General features: G+C 30.3%; 1 protein-coding gene across 1 annotated transcript in view; it reads right to left on the bottom strand.

Annotated features, from left to right (window-relative positions):
* Positions 1–27,834, bottom strand: part of LOC145259586 (uncharacterized) — a 146,995-nt gene that overhangs the window by 94,440 nt on the left and 24,721 nt on the right. Inside the window, exons 6-8 of the mRNA XM_080117240.1 lie at positions 12,769–12,812; positions 10,570–10,756; positions 8,467–8,588 (exon numbers count right to left, since the gene is read on the bottom strand). Of these exons, the coding sequence (XP_079973366.1) occupies positions 8,467–8,588; positions 10,570–10,756; positions 12,769–12,812 (353 nt within the window). The remainder of the gene's footprint in view (positions 1–8,466; positions 8,589–10,569; positions 10,757–12,768; positions 12,813–27,834) is intronic.

Raw genomic sequence — 27,834 nt, 5'->3', positions numbered from 1 at the left:
TTGGTAAAATTCAGTTGTAAGTGACACTTTTCTGGAGGTTAAGGTTCAATTCTTAGTGCGGATGGCACAAAAATACAATTGCAAATTACTTAGGACTTCTAGTCAGCTATGACTGATGGAACGAGAGTATACTACCCCTGGGAATTAAATAAAGGGTTCGTCCAAATTTCTGTGCAGATTCCAGAGTTCAACAAGATACATCTGAAGAAGGGTGGAGGTTACATTGACTGAAATGTTGTGAAATAACATTCAAGATGAGAACAGTACTTTGAATAATCCAAATAATATGAAAACATTTGATGATGATGAAGAATGGTCTTCATTTTAGAATGTCATCTACTTTCAAGAGGGTTCACTCGGAACAATTAATTAACCACTTACATTGTGCTGTGTATATTGTGAGGCTGGAGTGCTGCTAGTTCATATACAAATTTTATATATATATATATATATATATATATATATATATATATATATATATATATATATTGTGTTTAATTTTTAATAATGAATATTTTCTTTTTGGATTCTTTTGTTTCAAAAATATATATTTTATTAGGATTCTTTAGCATAAAAATGAATTATTATTATTATAATTAAATCAATAAACTGAAAATAAATATAAATAATGTGTCAAATAAAAAATGAAGTTTAACCATTTCTCTAATTTGGTTATTAGATGACTAATTAAATGTGGATAGAATAAACAATAAACTATTTATTTTTTAATATTAATTGTATACCATAATACAGGGTGACCCCCCCAAAAAAAACAAAAGCTAAATGGAGGCCATCTAGAACATATGCTGTAGAACGGAGAAAAAAGGCCAAAGACCCTAGTGTTTTGATGTGATATTTTGAATATAATAAACTAGTTATGACTAAAGTTTCATTTCATTCGGACAAAACACTAAGAAACAGGGCCTAATTAGAGTTGGGCCCGTTTTTGGGGGGGTCACTCTGTAGTAGGTAAAATAATTTTCCTTCTAACTTCAAGGGCATTTTTTTTCTTATACAAAGAGTAGTTATTCATTTTGACTATTGTATTTTAAAGGATACAAGGAGCTTCATGAAGAATGGATCATTGTCATCATCTTGCATTCTTAAAAAGGCTTGTAAGTACAGAAATATTCATTGGGTTGTTTTTGTATAACAAATATAAAATGTTTTTATGCAAAAGGAGATTGATAGTACATCTCTGAGTAAACTCTAGTGTGATTATGCAGAGGGTCTAATGTGAATGTGTATTGTTGCAAGTTTGGTCTGTTCAGCCACAGCACAGAACGATATTTAAGCATTATGATAGGAAAAAAACATGAAATAATCTGTAGGCAACTGTTATATTCCAGCAAGTAGGCAGCAGATCTAATCCAAGCAGATCATATACACCAGAGGGACCAAGGTCGCCACAGGGAATAAGTAGTATATATCTGATGGTACAATGCTGTAGATGCTCAAGAGAGTCAGAAAACACCCTGCCAAATCTGGCAAACACTAGGGACCCATATTCCAGGTGAGGACGAATCATTGCCTAGTAAAGCGTAGTTAGCAAATGCTATTCATGGGGAATTTGGTCGCTCAGGATACATAACATATAAAGCTCACCATTAACCCTGTTGGATATATAAGACAAGTGGTCATCAAACCTGAGATTACTAAATATTATTACTCTTAGATAGTTATGACATTTCAAGAATGGCACAAATATTTAACTAAAACATATGAAAAAAAAATTAAATCATCATCATCATATTCGGTTTAATGTCTGTTTTACATGCTGGCATGTGTTAGATGGCTTTTAGAAATTAACCTCGAAACCAATCCATCCCTAACAAAATCCATACCTCTCCCTCAAGTCCATCCCAATTACTTCCTCCAATGTTCTCCTCCGTCCTCCCCTGTGTGCTGACCCAGCCACCATCATTGTTCTACATCCAGGAACCCCTATCCATTCTTTCACTGCTCTACATGTATCTCATCATGCTACCCAGACTCAATCCTCTCCCCAACAGAGCTTATCGGGTCTAAGGCTGTCCCTAAAACCCGCATTACACATTCAACATATCATTCTCATATCACCTGTCTCTATGCAACGCATGTCTCCAACCCCCATTGGCTAGGCCCCTTGAATGTTTCAAAATAATATTCATAAACTACAGTCTATAACATATATATATCAAACATGGATCTAATATTATAACACATGATGCAAATTTTCTTGGGATTTTTTCAGTTTTATGTGATCATGGGCACTTCTTTTTCTTATTATTTTTTTTAAGTTGAAAAGTCCTTATTTTTTAATGCAAAAATATTCAAAATTGACATAATAATTATACAATTGTTTTTGCGCTATGAAACAGGTGCTGTTAAAAAGGTTGACATTTTGACCTGTTGAAATAAATAAATGGTAAGAAGAATAACATTTTGGAATCTATTTATCTATCTTTACAATGTAAATAGTTCCACATAAGGAAGCCACTTGATGTCACAAGTTTTAAAAAATACTTCTTCAAGGTTAAAAACAAGCCAATGATAAGAGTTAGATGGATAGATTCCAACCTAGAAAACAGCAATTCTTCCCCACTTTGCTCATACAATATGAGGACTAAATGACAAAATAAAGGAAATGAGAGTGATGAGGCTGTCGAAAATAAACCCAAGATCCACTTTGTAATTGTCTTAATTTACTTACTTCTTTAATTTTTCCCTTCTTCAAGTATATTTTGCATGTTGACATTTTACAATGATAAAGATCAGGACTTATAGTATAATCTTATCAATACTAGTTCAGTTCGCCATATTTTTTCAAGTAAACAAGGGTGCTTAAGAGTACAGTTTTACAGAGCTAGAGACAATTATGTAAGGGAGATAACTGCCATCAACTAAGCAAAAATAAATATGTTTTTTGTAAGAGATAATTCTGAGATGCTAAAATAATTGATTAAACAATAAAACAATTTCAAGTAAAAAAGACCTCTTTCCCACAAAAGCATGGTCCCAGAAATTGCGGAGGCAGTTTATAAAATTATATCTTTTAGAAACTGAAAAATAAATTTGCAATCATAGATATAAATATTATTATTAATAACCAATGATAAATGTTTACCTAATTAAAAAAAAAACACTTTTTTTTTAAGGAAATTTTAACTTTTTTCAAATTTAATAATTTGTAATAAGAATTTGTTGATATTGCAAAAAATCTATTTAATTACAAGAACATTTATAAAACTACCTAAATAAAATGAAAAACAATAGAATTAAATAACACCATTTAAAAAAAAAAAAACGTTTTCAAATTTTTTTTTTTTTTTCAATATCAACACAAATTCATTCATAAATTCATAATTTATTTCACAATTATTAGCTGATTTAATAATAATAAATCAATAATAAATCATCAACTGCTTTGGCAATTATTATTATTATTAAAACTGCCCCTCATGCCATGATTTTTTTTTCCCGTAAACTGCTTTAGCATTTTTCATTTTTAGTTCTGGGACTATACTCCTGTGTAGACAAGGTTTTTTTGTTTTTTTAAATTTTTTTCATTATTAGATTTAGCTCTGATTTCTTCATTTTTTTTTTCCTCCGCATTTTGAAGCATAGACTTGAAAGACCACATTTTAGCTCTTTTTTTCCATAAAAGAAACTTAGTTAGAATTAAGAATTATAAAATAAATAATTAATTATGGTTCATGTATTACCCTAAACAAAAAATAACTATTTTTCATATACATAATTTTCCGCATTTTCAACCACCCACTCAATCTGTTTGCATTCAATGTAAAACTTAAAAATAAATATGACCTTAGTTCAAAAATTAGTTTGCTATTTTATTTATCCATTTGGGTTTTAGAGTAATATCTTGGGGTTTGCATGAAATGAAAGTATAAATACCCCTGAGAAATGCAAGATTGGGTCAGCTAGTATATATATTTTTTTTTATATATTTTAATTTGCTTTAGCAACAATATTACATGTTTCAATATATTGCACTATTACTTTGCTCTTACCCTCTGCTTCACACCCTATATGATTTCTTTTATATTTATATTTAGGTGTGCAAAAGTGTAGCTTTTATGTAAACCCCGGCTTTTTATTAATGTGTTTATATTTTGTATATTATTTGATGCTAAATAATGCTTCTTTTTTTTTATTATTATTATTATTAATATTATTATTATTAATAATAATAATAATAATGTGGTGTGTATATAGTGAGGTCGGGGGAGTGCTTTTGAAAGGGATCATATCTGTTCATATACAAAGTTCAAAGCCGTTGAAATATCTGCTGCCAACAGGGAAACAAATTAATTCCAACCTTTTTTTTCTTCTTGGTGGAATCCTTAGATGTCTTCTTCGAATGTCTGGAGGAGGCTGCTTTTGAAGATGTCTTTTAGGTGAAATAAAGCAAAACTCATCAATATAACAAAAAATAAATAAACTAGGCAGCAAGATTTAAATGTTTACTTGGTAATTTCTTTAATCATTATTATTCTTATAGGTTTATCTAATAGCTGAAAAGGAAAAGATTATCATATTTTCTGGCTCACAATCTGCACTAATAGACAATCTGCATCAGTAAATTCATGTGAATCGGCATGCTATAATTTTTCAACAACTAAATTATGTTGCCATTGGTTTCCTAGTTGCTTTCTGAAATCAACGTATTTGTTTGTCGGAACAAAAAAGACCATCTGATCTTCTTAGAGATGATAGATGACACACACTGAAAGTTTGTTTAAAACGAAACTGCAGACCAAACCTCACTCTCTCGTCCCAACCAGCCTGATCCAGCTGCAGAAAAGGGTTGAGACAGCTAAAGCCAGGTGGGATGCAAGAGCTGCTGGAAATGTTGACATTAACCTACATACAGCACTTCATATTCCAAAATGGTCACTCATCAGGTACTGTCCAGGCTCAACATTGCTTAATTTCAGTGATCTAATGAGAACCAGTGCATCAACATGATTATACTGTGCTACTAGAACCAGATACTTACAAGGTGTACCCTTTGATGGTTGCCAACATCCATAAGTGAAAGTAATGCATGTAAGTGAATTTGAAATTTGTAATTTTTTTTTTACAAGGAAGTCATCACTTAATAAGGCCCAAAGGTCACTTGAGGATAATAGTTAATGAATGTAAGGTAGTAGTTTAGTAATCGTTAATAGTGTTAGTTGGGTAGAATTTGATTATTTAAGGGGACAGTTCAATAAGAATTTGCTTACATTGAACTTGAAGGCTATGATATTGTAGTCCAGCAAAACAGTGTTTCACAGATGGGCAATTCTGGGAAAGAAGCTTTGTTCATGGAATCTACATTTAGATTTAGGCACAGACAGAAAAATGGGTAAATTTTTGATAATGGTTGTAGCTAGTCAAGTGTTTTTCGTGAAAGTTTGGCAAGAGAGGACTATAGATTGAAACTCAGATGAGCACTTGCCATGAAAACAACAATAGAGAAGAGACAGGCTCACAATGTCTCTTCTGTGGGAAAGAGGTTGCAGTGAGAAGAGAAAAGGACATCACTTACTAGGTTTTGAAGCTGGTTTTGAATTCTATCAAGGCAATATAGGGTGTGGCGAGCAGCTCCTGGCCAGATGTGGCAACAGTACTCCATTTTAGGACGTACTTGACTCTTATACAAATAGAGGATTGCATCAGCAGTAAGATACCAATTGGAGCAGTAGAATGAGCCAATAATTTTTCCAGTGATCTTGGTAACAGATTTGATGTATGTGTTCCATTTCAGATCAGGAGTGAATTAACTTTATAATTCACTCATCTCTCTTGGTTATCTATGTATTTTTTTTCATCTGCTCCACTCTACGTTGATTCAATCACAGTAATATTTCTTAATGCCTCTGTGAGCATTTAGAGAAAGAGTGACTTTGTTTTAAGCATTACCATTTAATGTATAGTGTTTGTACTCACAACAAATTTTAAAATTAGCAAAATAATGAAATTGGCAAAATAATAAGTCATTTTATTTGTCTATGTCATTATTTTCTTGTATTCTGACAAGTGGGGACAAACTGAAAAGGCAGTTCTTCAGAGAAGTGGTGGAGTCTGTCCTAGTTTACAGTGCTACAACCTGGACACTCACCAAAAGATTGGAAAGAAAGCCAGACGGCATGTACACTCATATACTATGAACAGTGTTAAATATCCTGACAAGATCATCCTACAAAGCAGCAACTTTATGGCAACCTACCTGCCATATTTACTACCATCAAGTAGCAATGTCTATGATTTAGCAGTCACTGCTAAAGGAGCAAGCAAGAGCTGGTGAGAAATGTATTGCTTTGGACTCCACAGCATGGGTGCACGAGCATAGGACGACCTAGATCCACGTACATCCAGCAAATTGCACATAACGCCAACTGTGATCCTGAAGATCTGAGGCAGCTGATGGAAGTCTGGAGAGAAAGAGTCACATTGGTACAGCAAGGAGCCAACTAGATGATGTCATTATTGATAAGAAATAAGAACTTAATTGTCTGTAAAAACACTAACAGCATATAACTCATGTACATCAATTAATTAGCAATAATATTGGGAGGTGGTTGTAGTGAAGTGGATGACAACATGGACTGACCACCTGCATATGTGAAGTTCGAACATAGTTCTACAGATCACTTTCACTTATGGATGTTGGCAACCTTCACATGATCCCTCTTGTAACTACCTGATTCTAGGAAACCAATGCTAATAGCAGAATCAACCTGGTGAAAAACAAATTTAGCATAACAGAATAGGTCTTGATACAAAATCAACAGCAAACGGTGTTAGGTCTAAATAGCTTCCAGATATAATTTACTTTTTGGTACTTCCAGTTTTGTGTTACAAAAGAAAAGTAATTAAACAGTGTCTATGATTTTTTTTTTTTTTTGGAAGAATTAGTATTTTAAATATTTTTATTTTTATGAAACTATTAATTTTTTTTTATTATAAAAAAATTTAATGAAATTGATTCAAATAAAAATATATAATGAAATTGAGTTTATTTCAGAAATATAACATTTTTTAACATTTGTTTTTATTTAATAACTGACGCAGTTTGATATTATTTAAAAAATATCATTTTTTTTATAATAAAAATATTTCATGAAAGTGTGAATTATAAAAATATTTAATGTAACTGAGTTTATTTAGAAAATATCAAAAAAAATAATTATAAAAATAATTAATGAATTAATTTCTTTTACAATCATAATACTGAGATATTGCAGTTATATGTTTAAAGTAATTTTCTTTTATTCTTTATGCCAGAGAAGCTCCTACAAGTAACTATTGAAATTACATATGAAATTTGATTATACAGTCAAGTCACTGAAGGGTTTTGAACTTAAATAGATTTTTTATTTTTGATGATATCTTTCTGTAATTTTAACACAACCTGACTAAGACAGTGGGAAATTAAAAATAAAAATAAAATGCAAAATTCGAACAATCTTTATTTATGAAAAATAATGTCTTTTAAATGTTGCCCATTTTCAACTTCACATATTTGTGCTCTTTCCAAAACATTATTCATGACAGATTGCAGAATCTCTGGATTGTGATTTAACTCACTTATTTTGTTCTGTGAGCTGGTAGACCTCAAAATGTCAAACCCCAAACCCTGCAAGAAAGAAAACATAGGGAACGAAATAAGGGAGTTCAATCGCAATCCAGAAATTCTGCAATCTGTCACGAATAATGTTTTGGAAAGAGCACAAATATGCGAAGCTGAAAATGGGCAACATTTAAAAGATATTATTTTTTATAAATTAAATATTGTTTGAATTTTGCGGTTTTTATTTTAAATTTTCCAATGTCTTAGTCAGATTGAAATTAAAATTACAGAAAGATATCACCAAAAATAAAGAATCTATTTAAGTTCAAAACCCTCAGTGACTTTTTGGACAGCCTAACTCATGAACTTCCAAATTAAAATCAATGTCATTAAATATTTTCAATTAAAATCATTTTCATTAAGTATTTTCATAATTAAAAGAAACAATTTTTTTTTTAAATATTTCAAAAAATATTTAGAATAAGACTTTCTGAAAAAAAAATCCAAAAAAAAAAGTGTAAACAATTCATATGCTTATTTTTGGTAAAAGAACTTATTTTTAACCCAAACTGGAACTTATATTCAGAAGTTATTTTGGTCCAACATCATTTTCTGCTGACTTTGAATCGAGACTTATATTATGACAAAAGTCGTATCGTGTTGATTTTTACAAATTCATTTTTCTGAAGAAAATTAGAAAAGATGTAACAAGGGTTTTTTTTTCAAGAATGACACTTTGGGGTTTTATCTTTTACAAATAATTAAAAATTGCACCGTAAGTCAATCTGAAACACAATAATATCAATGTCCATCTTAGATAACTCATCATAGGTTTTTCTTCAAATCCAAACCTCTGAAAATAAATAATGTTCCGAATAAATAATATAAAAAAAAAAACAACTTACATTTCCTCCACCGGGTGTATGCCTTGCATTATCCAAAGATCCAACTTTAGAACGGATACTTCTTGCGCCAGGTGACGGTGACAGCGAAGAGGGAGTGGGCGCACTTTTGGAAAGTTGTCGAACTAAAGAAGACAAAGTAAAATATCCATAATGTATGCTGATAAAATAATATGTATAAGTATAAATTGGCACATGTATATATAATAATACATAAGATTTTACTTTGTATATAAAACTAGAATGATACTCGTCCCCGCAGGTGTAAAATTAATTCTTCAAAACAAATCTTGTACCAATTTTATGATCCCTTACAAAGATTGAAATCAATATACAATGCTATTAAACCTTATGTTTAGAATCCTTATTCTAATTTTGATCAAAATTCATTACATGATTTTAATTCTAGAAAATGTTTAAAATTTAAGGCTTTATATTTAGTATTGTCCCACTCATCAAGGCTCAAAAGCCAATTAAGGATAAGGGTTAATAAGATTGTCAGTTGACAATGAACAACACCTTGAGAGGATTGGAAATGATGGATAAAACGGTCAGAATTTTATTATTAAGACATGGCTCAATAAGAATTTGTCAACATTGAACTTAAAAATGATCATGTTGTAATTATCTGAGAAGCAGCCTTGTGGTATTGTACTTGACAGATGAGAAGTTTTTGGAAAGAAACTTTGCTCATAAAAGTTCCATTAAGTTTTAGGTACATAGACAGAGAAAGAAAAATTTTTTAGAATGATTGTAACTAGACTAGATTTTGCTGTGACTGTTTGGGGGAGGGGGGGGGGTTAAGACCTGGACTCAATTGAGCACTAACACTGAAAATAATGATGAAATAGAGAGCAACTAGCAAGGTTTCTTCTGTAAGAAAGGGGCTGTAGGGAAGAGACTGTTCCTCACTAGATCTCAAAGTGGATTTTGTACTCTGGCAAGGCAAGGAAGAATGTTCCAAGTGGCACATCTCCAGATGTGACAAATTTGACTCTTATACAGGTATTTTCTGGAGTGGTAGAATGATCCAACCATTTCGTCAGGAACCTTAGCAATGGATCTGATGTAAGTTATATCCATTTCAAGTATTGAGTGATGCTTGACCCTAAGAGCTTTACAAAGCAGAGATCTTCCTCGAAGACAGTACCATCCATTTCTTATGAATAAGGCAAAGAGAGAGCTAAAGAAGAAATTGAAATTCTAGGAATCTTGCTTAATTGGTGCCTAATGACTATGGATCAAATTTGAATTTTTAAATGGAAGGTTGTGTGCTTATGTTTCTTTAAAATACCTCAAAGAAACTGAAATTTAAGGAATATTTATTAATTAATGCCTAATGACTATTATTAAAATTTCACAAAAATCGGAGACATCTAAATTTTTACCCCTTTTGCATAAAGCCAAATTTAAAATAAATATAATCAACATTTTGATTCCTTATGCCTAAAAACTGTGTTCCATAATTTATAATGATCAGTTAATTAGTTTAGAAATGAATCCTGTACATACAAATATCTAAACATTCCCTACTTTATAAAGATAGGTAGGTTCTTCTTCGTTATTGTAGCGAAAGTTGGAGATCGAAATATTGACCTTCATGTGAAACCAATGGTATCTACTGAATTGTCATGTCACAGTAATTAACATATCCAAAAATTGTGAAAAACGATAAGGTAGAATATTATTTTTTAATGAAAACAGTTTTTGAGGGTAATTCATGAAAATTAAGTTTTCCTAAATTGGCCAAAGATTTTCAGTTTTCAGGAAAAAAACCCAAACTCTCCAGTTTTTTATTTATTTATTTTTTTGCAAAACTCGATTTTCATGAATTATCTTCGAAATTTATGTTCATTAATAATTCATTTTCTACCTTATTGTTTTTCGTAATTTTTGGATATGTTCATTACTATGACATGACAATTCAGAAGATATCATTCGTTTCACTTGAAATTCAATATTTCAATTTTCGAATTTCATTACAATAACAAAGAAGAACCAATAGGTAACATCAAATTAAAAGGGGGGGGGGAATAACTCACATCATCTCGAATTTCAGGATCATTTAAATAAGTAAAATATAATCTGAAGCGGTTTTATACATACCTGGACTTTGAATTGACGATGGAGGAGATTTTCTTGGGGATTTACTCCTTGCATCTATTCTTGATCCAACACTTTTAAAATCAATTTTCTCACTAAAAATCCTCACATTGCCGCCACCAGGTCTGTAACTATCATTTCTAGCATTGATGCCATATTTCTTCCTCCCATCAGGCGATAATGGGGAGATCTAAAAGTTTTAAAAAAATCAAAAAGAATATCAAATAAAATAACAATAATCTTCGTCGATATTTTTGTCATGAGAAATGATATTATTTAGAATGAGATTAGTGTCTCCATTAAAGAGATTTGAGGGTACAGTGTCTAGACCCTTATGATAATAAATAACCTAGCAATTTAAAAATGGATCATACAGGTCAGAACATTAATAATTACTTGATCATCCATGACTCATTGGGTCAGTATTTTTATATACATTATTAAATATCTATTCCAATCTTTTGGAATTTCTAAATATTTTTCTGTCTCCTCATTTCATTACAAATATTGTTACTCATATTTGAAACAAATTCTATTTTAATTGTTTTAATCAGCCATTATTTTTAACTAACTTATCTCTTTCTCTCTCTCTCTTTAGTTATCTATATATTTCTTTTATCTGCTCCTACTCTATGTTGATTCAAGCATTCTATAATATTTCTTAATTTAGAGAAAAAATAACTGTTTTTTTCGGTATTGCTATCTAATGTCTATGTTTTGTATACACTAAAAGAACATAAAATTAGAAAAATAATAAAACAGTCAAAATAGTAAGTCATTTTATTTGCATATTCTTTTCTTATCGCTCGAGATAAGGTATGAAGCCACTTGATGTAAGGAACTAAAAGAAATGCATTTTAAGGTGAAAAACTTGTCAATGATAAGTGTTAGATGAAATAGATTCTGACCCAGAAAACAGCAATTCTTCCCTCTTTGTCAGAAATATCAATCCTGGAATATGGAGACTAAAGAACAAAATAAGGAAATATTATCCGTAAGGACATGTAAAGAGACTTATTATTTTTAGTTATCTATTATATAAATCTCACCTGTCTGTTTAAATGTATGTATGTATATATGCCTAAAACTCAATACGACGAGATCAGTATCGGTTTGAAGCTTGACCCTTTGAACGACGAATATCAAAAAATTGGCTAAAACCATTAATTTTTTCACCATAAACTGGGCACTTTTCTACAAGGAGGGGGTCGCTTTTTTTCGTTGATATTTTTGAAAGTCATCCCCTCTTTTCAATTGACTAGCCTTAATTTAAACTTTTGCCACTTCCGGTTTAGCGATGGATACAATGGCAATTTTCACATTCTTTTCCTCCTTCGTGGGATGGGGTTGAGCCTGCCTGCCTACTACCATTTGTTTTTTTTTGTTGTTATTTTGCTTAACACACACCTCCGGGCAATGCCGAGCACCCAGGCTAATTCAAAATAAATGGTTTAATAGATATGTCAGAGTTTACTAGTTTTCAAATTAAACAAAATGGAGTAAATATTTGCAAGTCAATGAATCATGGGTATTTATGTGTTTAAGAATGTTGTTAGCAATAGGATACCTGAATGTTAGTGGCATGACATATGAACAAAAACAGACGACCAAAGGGCTCATTTAAATTACAAATCTTGGTCTATCAATTTATTTTTTAAAATCTTTAACATGTAAATCAATAACTATGGACTTACTGTTAAATATAACAGGGATGGTAAATGATAATTATGTATGGATGGTATAATGTTAATTATGATAATTTCAAGAGAGATCTCTCTTTTTCAAAAAGAAAACATACCAAAAGTATAAATGAAACAATTGTAGTCCCCTACAGACAGACTGTTTCGCTGTATCACAATTCTTCAGTAGAGTTAGTTAGACAAGCAACTGCATCAAACCGGAATCGAAACTCAACTGTCTAGACGACAGTAGATGCTTCTAAATACTTGGCCATCATCTTGCTGCTGCTGCTACCAAGATTAAGCGAAATCACTATAATATAATATTTAAGAAGGGATTTTGTTTAATTTGTCTCCCGTAGATCTATAAAATTTGCACTGGTCATGGTATTTTTACCTAAAAGAAATTGCTGATTTCTCATGGGATAAATGATTTATGCGTATTAACACTGATAATTCTCATCACAAAAGTTAAGAAACAGACACAATAAAAAGAAATATGAGAATATCGATCTATACTCACCCTTGATTCATATTGTTCATACTCCTGCTCGGCCAACAGACGATCTACAAGATTAGAAAAATGAAAGAAGCCTAATCAGCAAGGGCTCATCAAGCATTCATAGATAATCATATATGTATGATAAAAGAATGCAACCAATGGAATATACATTAAATATTAATTTGTTTTGGGTTTTGATATAGTTCGACATGCATCAACAATTGAATCAATAAAACAAATAGAAATGCATCAATGATTTTAGTAAATTAAAATACAATAACAAAAACAGAAATAAATATAATAATATTAATAATAAAAAAGAAATAAATATAATAATATTAATAATAAAAATAAAACATAACAATAATAATGATAACACAAATCACAATAAAAATAAATAATAACGGTTCTCATGAGAAAAGAATCCATGGTAAACGACTGCTGTGATAATGCAAAGTAATTTGCAACAGTTATCGAAAGAGGTGGAGTACTCTGGAAATCTGGGGAAACTTGTTATATGGTCAGTGAGCAATCACTGATAATAACTCATGTGAAAACTTGTAGCGAGTGAATAATAATAACAAATAATAACAATACTAATAACAAATAATAACAATACTAATAACAAATAATAATAATAACAAATAATAAATAATAATAATAATAACAAATAATAAATAACAATAATAACAAATAATAACAATACTAATAAATAATAATACTAATACCAAATAATAACAAATACTAATAACAAATAATAAAAATACTAATAATAAATAAATAATAATGCTAATAACAAATAATAAATAATAACAATAACAAATAATAAACAATAATAATACTAATAACAAACAAATAATAAAAATACTAATAATAAATAAAAATACTAATAACTAATAATAAATAAATAATAATACTAATAACTAATAATAAATAAATAATAATACTAATAACTAATAATAAATAAATAATAATACTAATAACAAATAATAAATAATAACAATAACAAATAATAATAAATAAAAATACTAATAACAAACAAATAATAAAAATACTAATAATAAATAAAAATACTAATAACTAATAATAAATAATAATAATACTAATAACTAATAATAAATAAATAATAATACTAATAACAAATAATAAATAATAACAATAACAAATAATAAACAATAATAATACTAATAACAAACAAATAATAAAAATACTAATAATAAATAAAAATACCAATAACATATAATAAAGAATAATAATACTAATACCAAATAATAAATACTAATAACAAATACTAATAATTATAATAATAACAAATAATAATAATAATAATATAACAATGACAATAATAATAAATGTATTTATTCCAAACAAGTGTTAATAAAAAAAGAAAAATATCGTAAAAAGAAAAAAAAATGAAGTACACATATAGACAACATTTTAAGTTTTGGGTAAAAAGCAACAAAAAAGCCTGCATCACAACAGGCTTGGTGGGTGGTACATAAATTGAGGTGGAGTGGGGATGGGATACGGTTAGTTTATGCCACAGTTCTGCTCCATGTCACTCATTTTGGGAGATTGAATATTGTTGTTTTTTAACAAGTTTCGGGTGTGCTTGATTTTCATCTCACAGATCGATTCCATAAAATTATTGTTTATTTGATTTTTTTTTCAAATTTTACTGATGTTGCTGCTGCTTCTGTTTCTATTTTAGACACCAGAGTTTTAGCATTATTTCCAAGAGTCTTGTGTGTGTGTGTGTGTGTGTGTGTGTGTGTGTGTGTGTGTGTGTGTGTGTGTGTGTGTGTGTGTGTGTGTGTGTGTGTGTTAAGTAAAACAATGATTAGAGTTTGTCTCAGCTGAATCGTTTTCAATAAATTGTTTCCACTGAGTATGGATGCTTTTATTTGAATAAAAAAGAATATCTATTTTTAAAGCTGATAATTTGCAATCTCACAAGCAGCATTGGTGATCGTAGTTGTAATGAAAGAGTTGACTCATTTGTTCTTTTCGTTATAACAAATTGATTTTTAAAAGACAACCATGATGAAGTACAGTGCTCAATAAGAGTGGGATCATAAATCCTGAATCCTTGTGATAGAATTTGTTTTTAAGGTTGTAGATTTTTTTTTAAAGCATTCCAAGCTATTAACATATTCCTATATTACGATTAATTTTATAGAAGTTAAGTAATTACATTGGCAGCAAAAACAAAACTCAACGATGGGCATCCAAGAATGTTATATAAACTAGTCCAAATTAAGATTCAGAGAGTCTCCTGGCTATCAAGAAATCAACCTCCTTTAATTCCTATGTTTTCGCCCTCTTCTTTCACTTATCTTACTTGTGTGCCACTACTAAACAATAAAAATATATCATTTTCATAAAGAAAATTGAAATCACGGTGCAGCTTGTAGTTTGGTGCTGATACAAAGTGTAAAGTTGTTGAAATAAACGAAAATGTTAACATTTTAGTCTTAACAATCAACTTCTCTCAATGTTAAGATGAAGAAAACATCATTGGTGTAGTTATCTGACATTTGCAGAAACAATACAAAGAGTGCAGAAATCTTTATACAGTAAAGAAAAAAATATCAAACTAAAAACCGAAAAATCACTCAATCAAACCTGGTCACTTGACCATCCACTTCAGACGGTGCTAGCAACTTTATTGGGAAAGAAAGAACAACATTATCTTTTTGTGCTCAAGATATTCTGTTACAATTAAATATTGGGTTTGGTTTATCAGAAATGGCACCTGGCAGAAATAAAACCTACTTGACTCAGAAATGCACCTGGCCGGAAAAAAAAAAATGTGGTTGATTATTGTGGAAACACAACTCTTCAAAAAATAAAACATCTGCACAGTTTATCTACAGATGAAAATACAACACCCATTATTAAATAAATGCTCTAGAGACACAACTACATTGACAGCAAAGACAAAATCCAACAATGAGCACCAAAAATGTTATATAAACTAGCCTAAATTAAGATTGAGAGAGTTGCCTAGCTATTAAGTTTGAGAAATCAACCTTCTTTAATTCTTATGATTTATCCTTCTCTCACTCATCTTACTTGTATGGCACCACTGAACAATAAAGATATATTATATATTTATACACCAGTGTTTGTCATTATTCTTCGAAGTACAGCAGAAATATGGCATCCATGGTTAATTGTTAGAGTTAAGTTTGACCAATGAAAATTTAATTTTCATATTTCCTTTCCTTTTTGTTTCCAAAAAGAATACATATATTGCTTAATAATTTTATTCATTAAAGATTACATCAGCTTTAATAATGGCTTTCATGTGGGGTATAAATTGTGTACATGTAGGAATCAGGTGATCCTTGTTCATACTTGACGTTATTGAGATATTTTAAGAATTAGTTAGTGTTATAAGGATACTTATTGACTTTTGTATCAACTATGCTCCATACATCATAGTATTCCAAAAGATTGAAATCTAAGAGGTTAGAGGTCATGTAATTATGAAAATTTTCTGCAATCAATTTCTGCATGCCATGAGTCGATTAAAAACTCTGATTAAACAATATTGTTCTACATTTTCTAGCATAAAATAATCTTTACTCATCACATAAGACTTGTGGAAGGGCAATACATGGTGGAACGATAAAAGTGTCGCCCTAAACAAAAAAAACACTACAGTTTTATTTTAAAACTTTTATTGAAAAAAATAATTCAGGTAACTTGATTATGTAATAGAGCTGACATATATTCAATGTAGCCGCCTTCAGTCTCAATCACCACCTTGATACAGGTCCAGAATTGGGAGCATGCCTTTTTTACAAGCACCTGTGAAAGCTCGGTGGATGGCGGCGATGAGGCTGGCTTTCGTGTTGAGAAGTCATGTTGGTGATGTTCTCAACATATGACCAAACGAAGTAGTCCAGCAGATTAAGGTCGAGGGAGGAGGAAGGAGCAATGACAGAAGGATACAAAGTCGTAGCACTCCTTCTGAAGACAAGCCTGGGTCTCTTTGGACTTGTGGGCTAGTGCCAAGTCCTCTTACTACACCCAGAGTCTGCCATTAGCCACCTGATTGCAACAGGGGATTACCACACTCTTTAGTACATCCAGGTACACTTTAGTGTTAACTTTCAAGCCGACTTCAAAGATGTGAGGTGGCATGATGTGGCCCTCACTTGAAACCACACCAAAGACTATAATTGTGACCGGAAAATTTTTCATCACTCTGGGCACTCCCTGTTATTTGTGGAAATCCAGCCATGCATTTTAAGGGTGCTGGCAATGATCCTGTTGCCATAACTTGGATCAGTAGAGAGCATGAGTTGTACAGTGGTGCATCTCCGATCTCGTTTGTTGAACATTGTCTCACTTTCAGACATGATAGAAGGCTCTCATCGCTCTTGGGATTTGCACACAACTGGCCAACTAGTAGATGGTCTACAACAAAGAAAATTGGTTTTCATCAAACGGAAATGGAATTATGTCATCTTTTCTAGGGTTACAATTTTATCGTTCCACCCTATATTTCAGATTGTGCTTTCTAGCATACAGCATACTTTTGTAATCGACTTTGTAGATCTTTTAGGATTACCACCAAAGGTGTGCTGTACTTTCTAAATAAATACACAACTTCTGATGCTATAAGTTTGTCTTGAATATCTCCTACATTTTAATAATGATGATGAATTTCTATCTTAAGCCTTTACCTGTTTGCAAATTAGTTTAATATTGTATGAAACTTTAAATTATTTTATTAAAAATGAAAAAAAATATATATTTTATCATTTTTATCATTTTAAAAGAATTCTATGCATATGAAATTAAACTTGAAAGTAAAAAAGTCTTCATTTTTTAAAACTTTGTTTAAATTAAAAAAAGAAAAACAAGATTACCACAAAGATTCAGGTTGAAAGTGACAGCAAAAGTTTTGAAATACAGTGTTAAGAATTTTGGTTTTTCTTTTTCAATGTAGAAAATAATTTTGATCAAATAAATGAAGATTGGCACTGAACTCACCTTAACAGGATTCGACTGCAATAAACTAAGTGAACAGATAAAGAACAAGATTTTCATTTGATGTGAGTAACTCAGTGTAGATGGAACATGGTTTACAATGAAAAGGATTGAAACACTTGTTTTTTTAATGATCCACAAATATTTATATATGCACTGACATCTATATATTGACCAAAAAGCAAAAGAATTGTTTCAGAATTTTGAAGATGAGGATTGATAATTTAGATTATTTGGCCTACTATTCGTATCTTGGTTGTTATTTTTCATAATGCCCCCCATCCTCCGCATATGTAAACTCTGGCCTTTTTCAGGTGCATCTTTTTGAGCTTGGAAATCTTCATGTTGAACTATATATATATGGAATTTTAAACTAAACCTTTTATTTGATCCATAAAGGTAGATTTTTCTCATCCCGGCAACCACGGCTGTGTGGATGTGCTAATTATTAAGTTATTCTTATTGAACCTTTAACCTACAAAAAATAGTCACTTAAAACACCTAAACTGGTTGCACCATGGTTTCATAGCTGATGAAACAGGAACAGTCTATGCCCATAAATAAATGGTTCAGTTCAGAATTTCATATAGGTTCCCGAGTTTGACATAAATATTCCTAAGTTTAAAAAGATGCACTTGAAGAACATTAGAGGTTAGATCTGCCAAGACTTTGTGAAAATAACAACCAAGATAAGAATAATGCAAAACAATTGTGCTAGATCTATTTTGTTCTCTGTGGACTTCATCAGATAGGAATTTTATTTTGAAAGTGAATATTAGATTTGTAAAAAAAGAAAACAGCATGTTCTAGCAGGCATTAATCAAGAGGTGAGCAGATGCTGTATGCTAAATATTTGAACATCAGCCAATTGTGTTCAGTTGAAACAAAAAATAAAAACAAAAATATTAGACTGAATAAGATTGGCCGATTCTTCAGTTTTAAGTAACCAACATTAGCTCACATTCTAAATGGCACTTGCTCGGACATCTGTCTTTTTAAAAAAAAAAAATGTAATGTGCACTTATGAAATAACATTTTTTCATTTTCTGATGAAATTCATTATAGAATGGAACATGCCAAACAGTGTACCTACATTTTTTTTTTTTTTTGATTTGTCTATTTTTATCGGGCAAATATTTAAACAACTTTCAAGCAACACCCTTCTTCTTGCCATTAAGAAATGCTCATTTTTTCAATTGTTCATTTTTGTTTTTCACGTTTTTTTTTCATTTACAAGATAAACCATAAAGAAACAAAATTGATTAACGTGTGACCATTCACACCTAAAAATGGGAAGTAGTAGAAAAGTGAATACGAATGTCACATGCCGACTTGGTTGTGTCAGGTTTTAACCCAGTCAGTTTCATAGCACGACTTTCATTTATAGATGTTAGCAACCTTTATGTGTTCCCTCCTGTAAGTACCTGATTCTAGAGGAAATCAGGGAAACCAAGGCCAACAACAAAACGAAGCCGGTCAAAAAAGTTGTACCATGCCGAGTTATACAAACTTATTTTAACTAAACATCATGTGTGAATTGTTTTTTTCGATAGTCGTGCACTGTATGAATCGGATGTCATTGCAGTTGCTTATTACAAACTGGATTTCTTGTAAATGTCCAGTATGGCTGGACCAACAACAGCAGGTACTTGTGCATCTATGTTACCATGCTGAAAAAATAACATTATTTAGAAACCCCTTCTTAACATGGGGAAGATCAAGCTGTTTTGTAACTATTCTGTACTTTTATCTAACAATTTAATAAACAAAACTATTATAAAAATTGAATTTAACTTGAAAATACTATTAAAAAAACAAAACAATAATTTGAGCGGGATTTCCTAGCGTTTTTAAAGGTGCTCGGCATATTCTGACGATGACGTCAGATGCTGGTTGAGCCCAAACAGCACCTGATATTGAGCTGAGCAGATATTCATGAGAAATCCAATTCGTAATATGCACAATTACCGATTCGTACAATGCACTAGCACCATGTTTTGGTTTGTCTTGGAACATCACATATTTTCACACATCTTATTTAGAGTTGGCACTAAGATTCAAATACATCCCATATGACTTTATTACACCATAATTTCTAAATACCCATCTTTTATATTTCAGAGATGAGATGTTCTTGTTATTCACATTATTTGGACTGTTATTATAATCATGACATTAATATACACAAAGTCATTGTATCCTCCAGCCTTCGTTAAATGAGATTCTGCCATAATCTTTTCGAAATTTTAAACTGAACTCTATTTCAATTTAATGGGGTAGAATATTCTATTCTTTTTTTTTTATTTTAGATATATTGATTAATTTCTGGGTTTTTTTTTTTTTTTTGTGTGTACCTTAATAAAGGATTGAACTCTACTCTAGGAAGAATTCAATTTAGAATATTTCTTAATCTTATCTTTAATCAGAATATTTTTTAGCTGACCTCAAGGTCAAGTGTACAATAGGCCAATCCAAAATGAATCATATTGCAATTATTTTTATTCATATTGCACGGTCAATGCCTATCTTGTAATTAGTTGTTGTTATTAGTTGTAATCAAATTAGTTCATAATAATTTTTTTCTTTCTTTCTCGTTTTGGAGTGATTTTCCTTTTCTTTCTTAATTATTGGCTTTCAGATTGCATTTATGTCCACTTTTGACCTACATAGTGATCACTATAACGTAGCATATGCACTAATTCTTTTGAATTATCTGTCTTTTGATATTCTATTTATATCTATAACTGAACTGGTTTTTTCAAGCCTCACATTTCAAATCCTAGTCTACAATATTTTCATACCCTATGGTGCCTCTGTAGTCTCAAGAGACAATGGATACCCCCTGTAAGAGTAGCTGAGCATGTAAATGTGAGGCAAGGGTTACACAAGCCCAAATTACACTTCCCTTGAATCTGTACAGCTTGAGTTCAGTGTCAAGAAGTGCTAGATAACTGAAAACAATGCCGAGATAAGTGGAGAGCACATACAGCAAATGGTTACCCATTTTAGTACTGACCAGGCTCAATGTTGCTTAACTTCGGTGATCTAATGGGGACCAGTATGTCAAGGTGAATTATGCCATAAATCCATACCCTAATATAATGCTATATATTCCTTCAATAGGAACAAGCAATCAATGTTATTTATCTTTTTTATTCTTGTGAGATTGGGGTGACAACCGTTTAATTTAAAATATATTTGATTCATCTTAACTAGGGATATCCTCTTAGCTAAAAGTTGCATTTGACTGGATTATCACCAGAGCTATATAGTTAAAGATTGGACATTCAACATCCAAAACATGGATCTGTAGCTAAATGTTCAAATGTGTCAGCTGACAATCAGTTCTGAATGGCAGTCTTCAGATAAGAATAAGAGAAAATAATATTTCTATTTGATCATGGCTGGTGGAATAAGAACAATCTACCCTCATAAATTAAATAAAAGGTTCAGTTTGAAATTTCATACCAGTTTCTGATTTTAGCGTAAGGATTCTCAAGTTTAAAAGTTGCACTTGAAGACCATCAGGGAAAATGGGGATAGTAGTCCAAATGATACAAGTTTTTGTTTTGACTATTCTAATGCTATCATGTGATTACTGTCTTCTAAATATTTGAAAGTCTTGGTGTTGTCACAATTTTGTAAAATCATGTCCGCTCGTGAAACCATTCAATACATTCGCATGAATACACATTATCCAATTTTGTTGGCTTTATGTTTCGTTTTTAATACCAAAGAAAAAAAAGGTCTTTTGTTTGCAGAAAAAATATAAATTATTTGAATGCAAAAAAAAAATTTTTTTTTCAATATATATATATATATATATATATATATATATATATATACAAAGAAATGTGAAAGTATGCAAATGGAAATACAAAGTTGTGGTGTAGCAGCAACTGAGGCAGTGATACGTGATAAATTCTTTTTTTTTTAATTTTGTTTGGGTTTTTTTTTACAACAGCTGAAGAGGAAGACAATGGATATCTAAATTTGCATCAACACACATGCCAAATTTGCAGCTTTGTATACTGCATGCATTTTAACGGTGAAAAGGAAACATGGCTGTACATTTGTAGCAACATACAGTGACAATAAACCCACAAATAAATCATAAATACAAAATTAAATACACAATCTTTTTACATCTTATTGTTTTAGTTTTACAGAGGGTTAGGGGCAATCCTTAATAGTATCAAACAGAACACCATGCAGACTCGGAAAACGATGCAGAATATAACAACTTTAAAAAGTACATAGATATTAGTATATTTGAGCAGAATTTTTTTTTTCTTATGCAGGTTTCGTTGAACAGCAGAGATAATTCCTGTTTGTTTCTTTTGCAACCCATCTTTGCCATTTGGCAGACCAATGTTCGAATGTTCTGTTCGAGTATAAAAAGAAATTCACCATAGTCGCAATGTTTTCGACTTCCATGAGTCGTCTTCAGGTATTTAGTGAATTTATTGAAAAAGTTGATTAAAATCGTTTAAAAGCACTTAAGCGTTCGCCATTTTGGCAATTTTTTTTACACCCAAACAAAACGTTCAAACATTGGCTTGCCAAATGGAAAAGATGGATCACAAGAGAAACAAACAGGAATTATCCTTGTTGTTCAACAAAACATGCGTATATTAGTATAGTGTTCAAGCATATATGCATAAGTATAACATATATACATACATATACATAAATCATATATATATATATATATATATATATATATATATATATATATAAACCATATATATATATATATATAAACCATACATATTTAAATATATACATATATGAAAATAAATGAAAACTCGGAAAAACAATTCATGTTAATAACATATTACATCAAAAAAAAATTTAATAAATTCTTTTTTTTTTTCATTACAATATCATCACTACAATATATGAAATAAACTGCTTAGAACTTAAGGTGTTTCCATATTCTCGCTTTCAGTTATTTTGTTAGATAGCAATTCAATAACAATTAGCACATGGACAGGCACACATATATGTATATATACATGTCATACTTATAAGCATATACATTCATATAAACACACTTGACTACAGATACAAAGATAAGTCAAAGTTGGGCACAGCAAGATGATACGTTTAATGTATAGTTAAAAATGCTTTTCAATAAAATTTCCTTTAAACATGAACACAGAAATGTTTATTTGAAGCATAAATTAGCAACAGACGTTATGTAATTCCGAACTATTAGGCAACCAATGCAGGCATGATAATGTAGATTACATAATATAGATTTGTTTTATATATATGTATGTATACATATGTAAGTATATTTCACTATTTATTACTTTATATATATATATATATATATATATATATATATATATATATATGTTCAAGGTTAAACGATCCAAAAGTAAAAACTATTAAAAACAAGGTTGTTGATAGTGCTCAATAAAAAGAGCAAGATGATATTTGATTCAATTTAGGTAAACAAAATTACCATCAGTCACGACAATAAATCTACTGTTTCAGTCTAAAAAGACTTCATCAAGTGACAAAAACCGTGTCTGATATTACTCAGTATATGACTGTTAATCCTAATTTTGTTGCCTGATTAAGTTTTTTTTTAGACTGAAACTGTAGATTTATTGTTGCAACTAATAGTAATTTTGTTTACCTAAATTGAATAAAATAATTTATATATATATATATATTAGTGATGGGACGATTCCAATATTTTTCCCCGATTCCGATAAAATTACCGATTCCATGATAAATTCCTGATTCCGATTCTTTTTAAATCTCTAATTATTTAACCATAAGATTGTTATTTTCCCCGATTTTCATAAAAAAACACATGTTAAGTATGCAGATATTTTCCTTAATGTCAAAATATACTTGTGGAGGATGATCTATCGAGTTTAGCTTTACTGGTATTTTAAAATCAATTAATATTTACTAATTTATTAATATTACCAGCAATGGAAGATTTTACTTTAAAAATCAAATAAAAAAAGACAATTAAAAGAATCGATTTAGCATCAGAAAATAGGCCCCTCTATTTCTGATTCCGATACCCTTAAATAAGTGTTCCAATTTTTATGATTCCCAATTCCAATCAATCGTCCCAACACTAATATATAAGAGAATAAGAAATAGAAGTAGCAATAATAAGTATTTAATTTTTAGATTAAATTAAAATTACAATGCTCAATATTTTCAATATTGCAATAACAACAAAAATAATGTGACATCCAATACAATTTAAAGCCTTTAATATTATTTGACATTCTTTTCTCATTTGTCCTTAACAAAAGAAAATTATTTCATACAATTTCTTGGTGAAAATTTTTGAAACGATTCTTTAGTTATTTCAATTACATAATCTGATCTTTTTGACAATTCAATCTTTTATTTTATTTCTGTTTTTTCCCATCCATGTTACCTCTACATATCAAGATAGTTAACCATCAGCTAGAGGCTCAACACCCACTTCAACTAATAGTTACATTAAAACTCATTTGTGCATCATGCGGTTAATTTGGCTCTATTAAGTCTACAGCAATTGCTCATTTACTCCTTGACAAATCAATATAGATACTACACAATTCCAAATTCTTTTTATAATTTTTATAATTAGTCTTTTCTCATAAAATTGCTACTGTTGAGAGATAATTGGTTCTATCGCTAGAGGTTGCTATAGTTGTGTGATTTATCACTGTTGGCCCCTTACAAGATTCTAATTGACTAATAGTGGTCTGAATTGCCTTGTTTTATACAGCATGATTTTCCAATCTTAATGGACTTAACTCAGTCAAATGATGATTTTCAACATAGGCAAAAGCAGCCCAAACAAACTTTGTACATAAACTTTCCTAACAGTGAATCACAACAAACGAAACCCATGTAAGTAGGTTTATATTTTCTCTTATTCATCTAACAACTTGTGAATTTTCTGTATTTTTATGAACCGTATTTCTTAATTAGAATTTATTTTTACAAGTCATGTTCTTTGTATGTATTTAGCGGATTCAACAAAAAGAGAAAGAGAGGTAGACTAACTCTACAAGGGATAGGACTGGCCAATAACAAAAAATGCTAAAATCGAGATAAGTTTCCCAACCGGGGGGGGGGGGGATGCAATGCCTCCAAACTCCACCAATTTCCAAGCCTGGAAAAGCCATGCTTTCCTTCACGTGTGTGGTGGTAATGGTGGTATGTGCGTGGAGAGAAACTTTCTTTCACTTGTTATTTACAACTACACAATGTAATGACCATGGCAACTAACAACATAGCTGTCTACATGTGTCGGAACAGTTGTTGGGATCCAAAGAATTCAAGATAGTGATGCTCCATTTTGAAATTAATCATAAAGCGAATATCAAATATTCAACTTTATACTATATTTGCTCATAATTTTACTCAGCTTTCAGTAATAAAATCCTCAGATTGAACTTAACCAATCAATTAATAGCATTTACCTATGAAAAGTAGAAATTTACACAGCTTAAATGGAACTTCTTGATATATTTGTAATGAGCAGAAGTACAGATTCCTTTGTTGCTAGTTAGGAAGGCCTTTTCACATCGAGGTATGTAGCTCAAACAATAAACTTCAATTAAAATTGTTACACTTCTACCATTGGGATTGTTTATAAGAATAAAAACTGAAATGCCCAATAATACAGGAAAAAGTAAAATTCGAACTGTCAAAAATATCAGCTCATAATTAAATAATTGAACTGAATATTAAAAAAAATAATAATAATGTAAAGAATCAAGAATCACCACAAAAAGTGGTGTAAAGTAAATTTTTGTTGTGATGTTAAATGCTAATTTTCTATGGAAAAAGATTGAGCACTCTAACAAAAATAAAAATAGAAAACTAAATTCAGTGCTTTTTTTTAGAGGCAGCAAACTTGAAATTTAAATAACATAAATTTACAAATATGTGGTTTATTCCAAAGATTGATTTTTGACATTTATAATTTACACATAATTTTGGGCATATGGCCTGCACATAAATAGCGTAATCTAAAGGTCCATTTTTCACAAACTCTACACATTAAATTAGGCTGTATTTCAGCAATAACATATTGAATATTGTCTCCCAAGTGGTCTACTTTGTCTGCTTTATCAGCACAGAAATGGGACTTTACATATCTCAAAAGAAATAATCTAAAGGGGTTAGATCACATGAACAAGGTGGCCAGTTGACAGGCTCATTTTGTGAAATTATTTGTTCATTAAATGTTTCTCTCAGTAATATGATTGTATCATTTGCAAATGCTGCTTGGTTGTCAATTTCTTCATGATGAATTGCCAAACTAAGATGAACTCCAAATAATCAATAGTTGTTTAGGCTGCAATTAAAGAAAATAGAGTTGTCAATTTAAAGTTTGCTACCTCTTATAAAAAACACCCTGTACATATGTATATATATATATATATATATATATATATATGATGAAAATAATGGAAATAGTATTCCGACAAAATAGAGAAAATAAAAAGGAACAAACCGTATTATGTGTTCATCAACGTTTCGTCTTTATTTCGAGACTTCCTCTGGATGAATGAGATTAAGAAACAAAAAATACCAGTACAAAATATTTGAAAATGTTTCACGTGCACAGTGTGACGCAGTTCTATTTCAGAGTAACGGAAAAAGACATTGGAAATTCAAAAAGGAGGGGTGAGGGCTGGCGCTGTTAAAGAGAAGGAAATTTTAGTGACGTCATATAGTCGTTAATGTAATTTTAAAACTATGAAACACAGTTAATATTCTTATTGGTTAAAAAGATATATCTGTTGAAATTCAAATATAGGTTTGTAACAGAAATGAAATGAGTGTTTTTTATGTAATTTATTGACTGAGATTATGTGTTAATTATTACAGGGGGTGTTTGAATGGTGTGAGAAAGTTAACCTGTGTCTACAGTTAAATAATGTTCTTTTAATAAAAGTTTACTTATTAATGGTGCTATGTTATAGAAACCTCCACGTTGTTTAATAGTGCTTGAAAATGCGATAAGCGTAGATTCAAGAAGTCTCCGGCGCGGTTTATTTGAAATAAATTTAACTACTTTTGCATAATCACACCTTTGACTTTAAACAAGCAAAAGTAGTTAAATTTATTTCAAATAAACCGCGCCGGAGACTTCTTGAATCTACGCTTATCGCATTTTCAAGCACTATTAAACAACGTGGAGGTTTCTATAACATAGCACCATTAATAAGTAAACTTTTATTAAAAGAACATTATTTAACTGTAGACACAGGTTAACTTTCTCACACCATTCAAACACCCCCTGTAATAATTAACACATAATCTCAGTCAATAAATTACATAAAAAACACTCATTTCATTTCTGTTACAAACCTATATTTGAATTTCAACAGATATATCTTTTTTCCAATAAGAATATTAACTGTGTTTCATAGTTTTAAAATTACATTAACGACTATATGACGTCACTAAAATTTCCTTCTCTTTAACAGCGCCAGCCCTCACCCCTCCTTTTTGAATTTCCAACGTCTTTTTCCGTTTCTCTGAAATAGAACTGCGTCACATTGTGCACGTGAAACATTTTCAAATATTTTGTACTGGTATTTTTTGTTTCTTAATCTCATTCATCCAGAGGAAGTCTCGAAATAAAGACGAAACGTTGATGAACACATAATACGGTTTGTTCCTTTTTATTTTCTCTCTCTCTCTCTCTCTCTATATATATATATATATATATATATATATATATATATATATATATATATATATATATATATATATATATATATATATAAACTTTATTTTATGATTATCATGTACAATGAAAAATTTTAAACAAATGCTTATTAACATATTTAATCATTGTAAGCATAAACTTTCATTCAACATGGCTACACATTGGCATGTAAAAATATTTCTACAAAAAAATAAAATATATGTCTGCCTAGAGTTAAATATATATATAGACACTGAAATACAAAAATAAATATAACTGTTTTATACAATTAGCAAAAACACAGTGATACCACTACAAAACAAGAATTCTAGTTTTCAAAATACAAAACCGTATAAACTTTCAAAAATGTTTCATTAAAGAAAATA

This window comes from Euprymna scolopes, chromosome 35, assembly GCF_053919585.1.
Source record: "Euprymna scolopes isolate OS-2025 chromosome 35, ASM5391958v1, whole genome shotgun sequence".
NCBI lineage: Eukaryota > Metazoa > Mollusca > Cephalopoda > Sepiida > Sepiolidae > Euprymna > Euprymna scolopes.
Note: the sequence above shows the minus strand (reverse complement) of the source record. Positions and strands in the feature narration are given on the sequence as shown.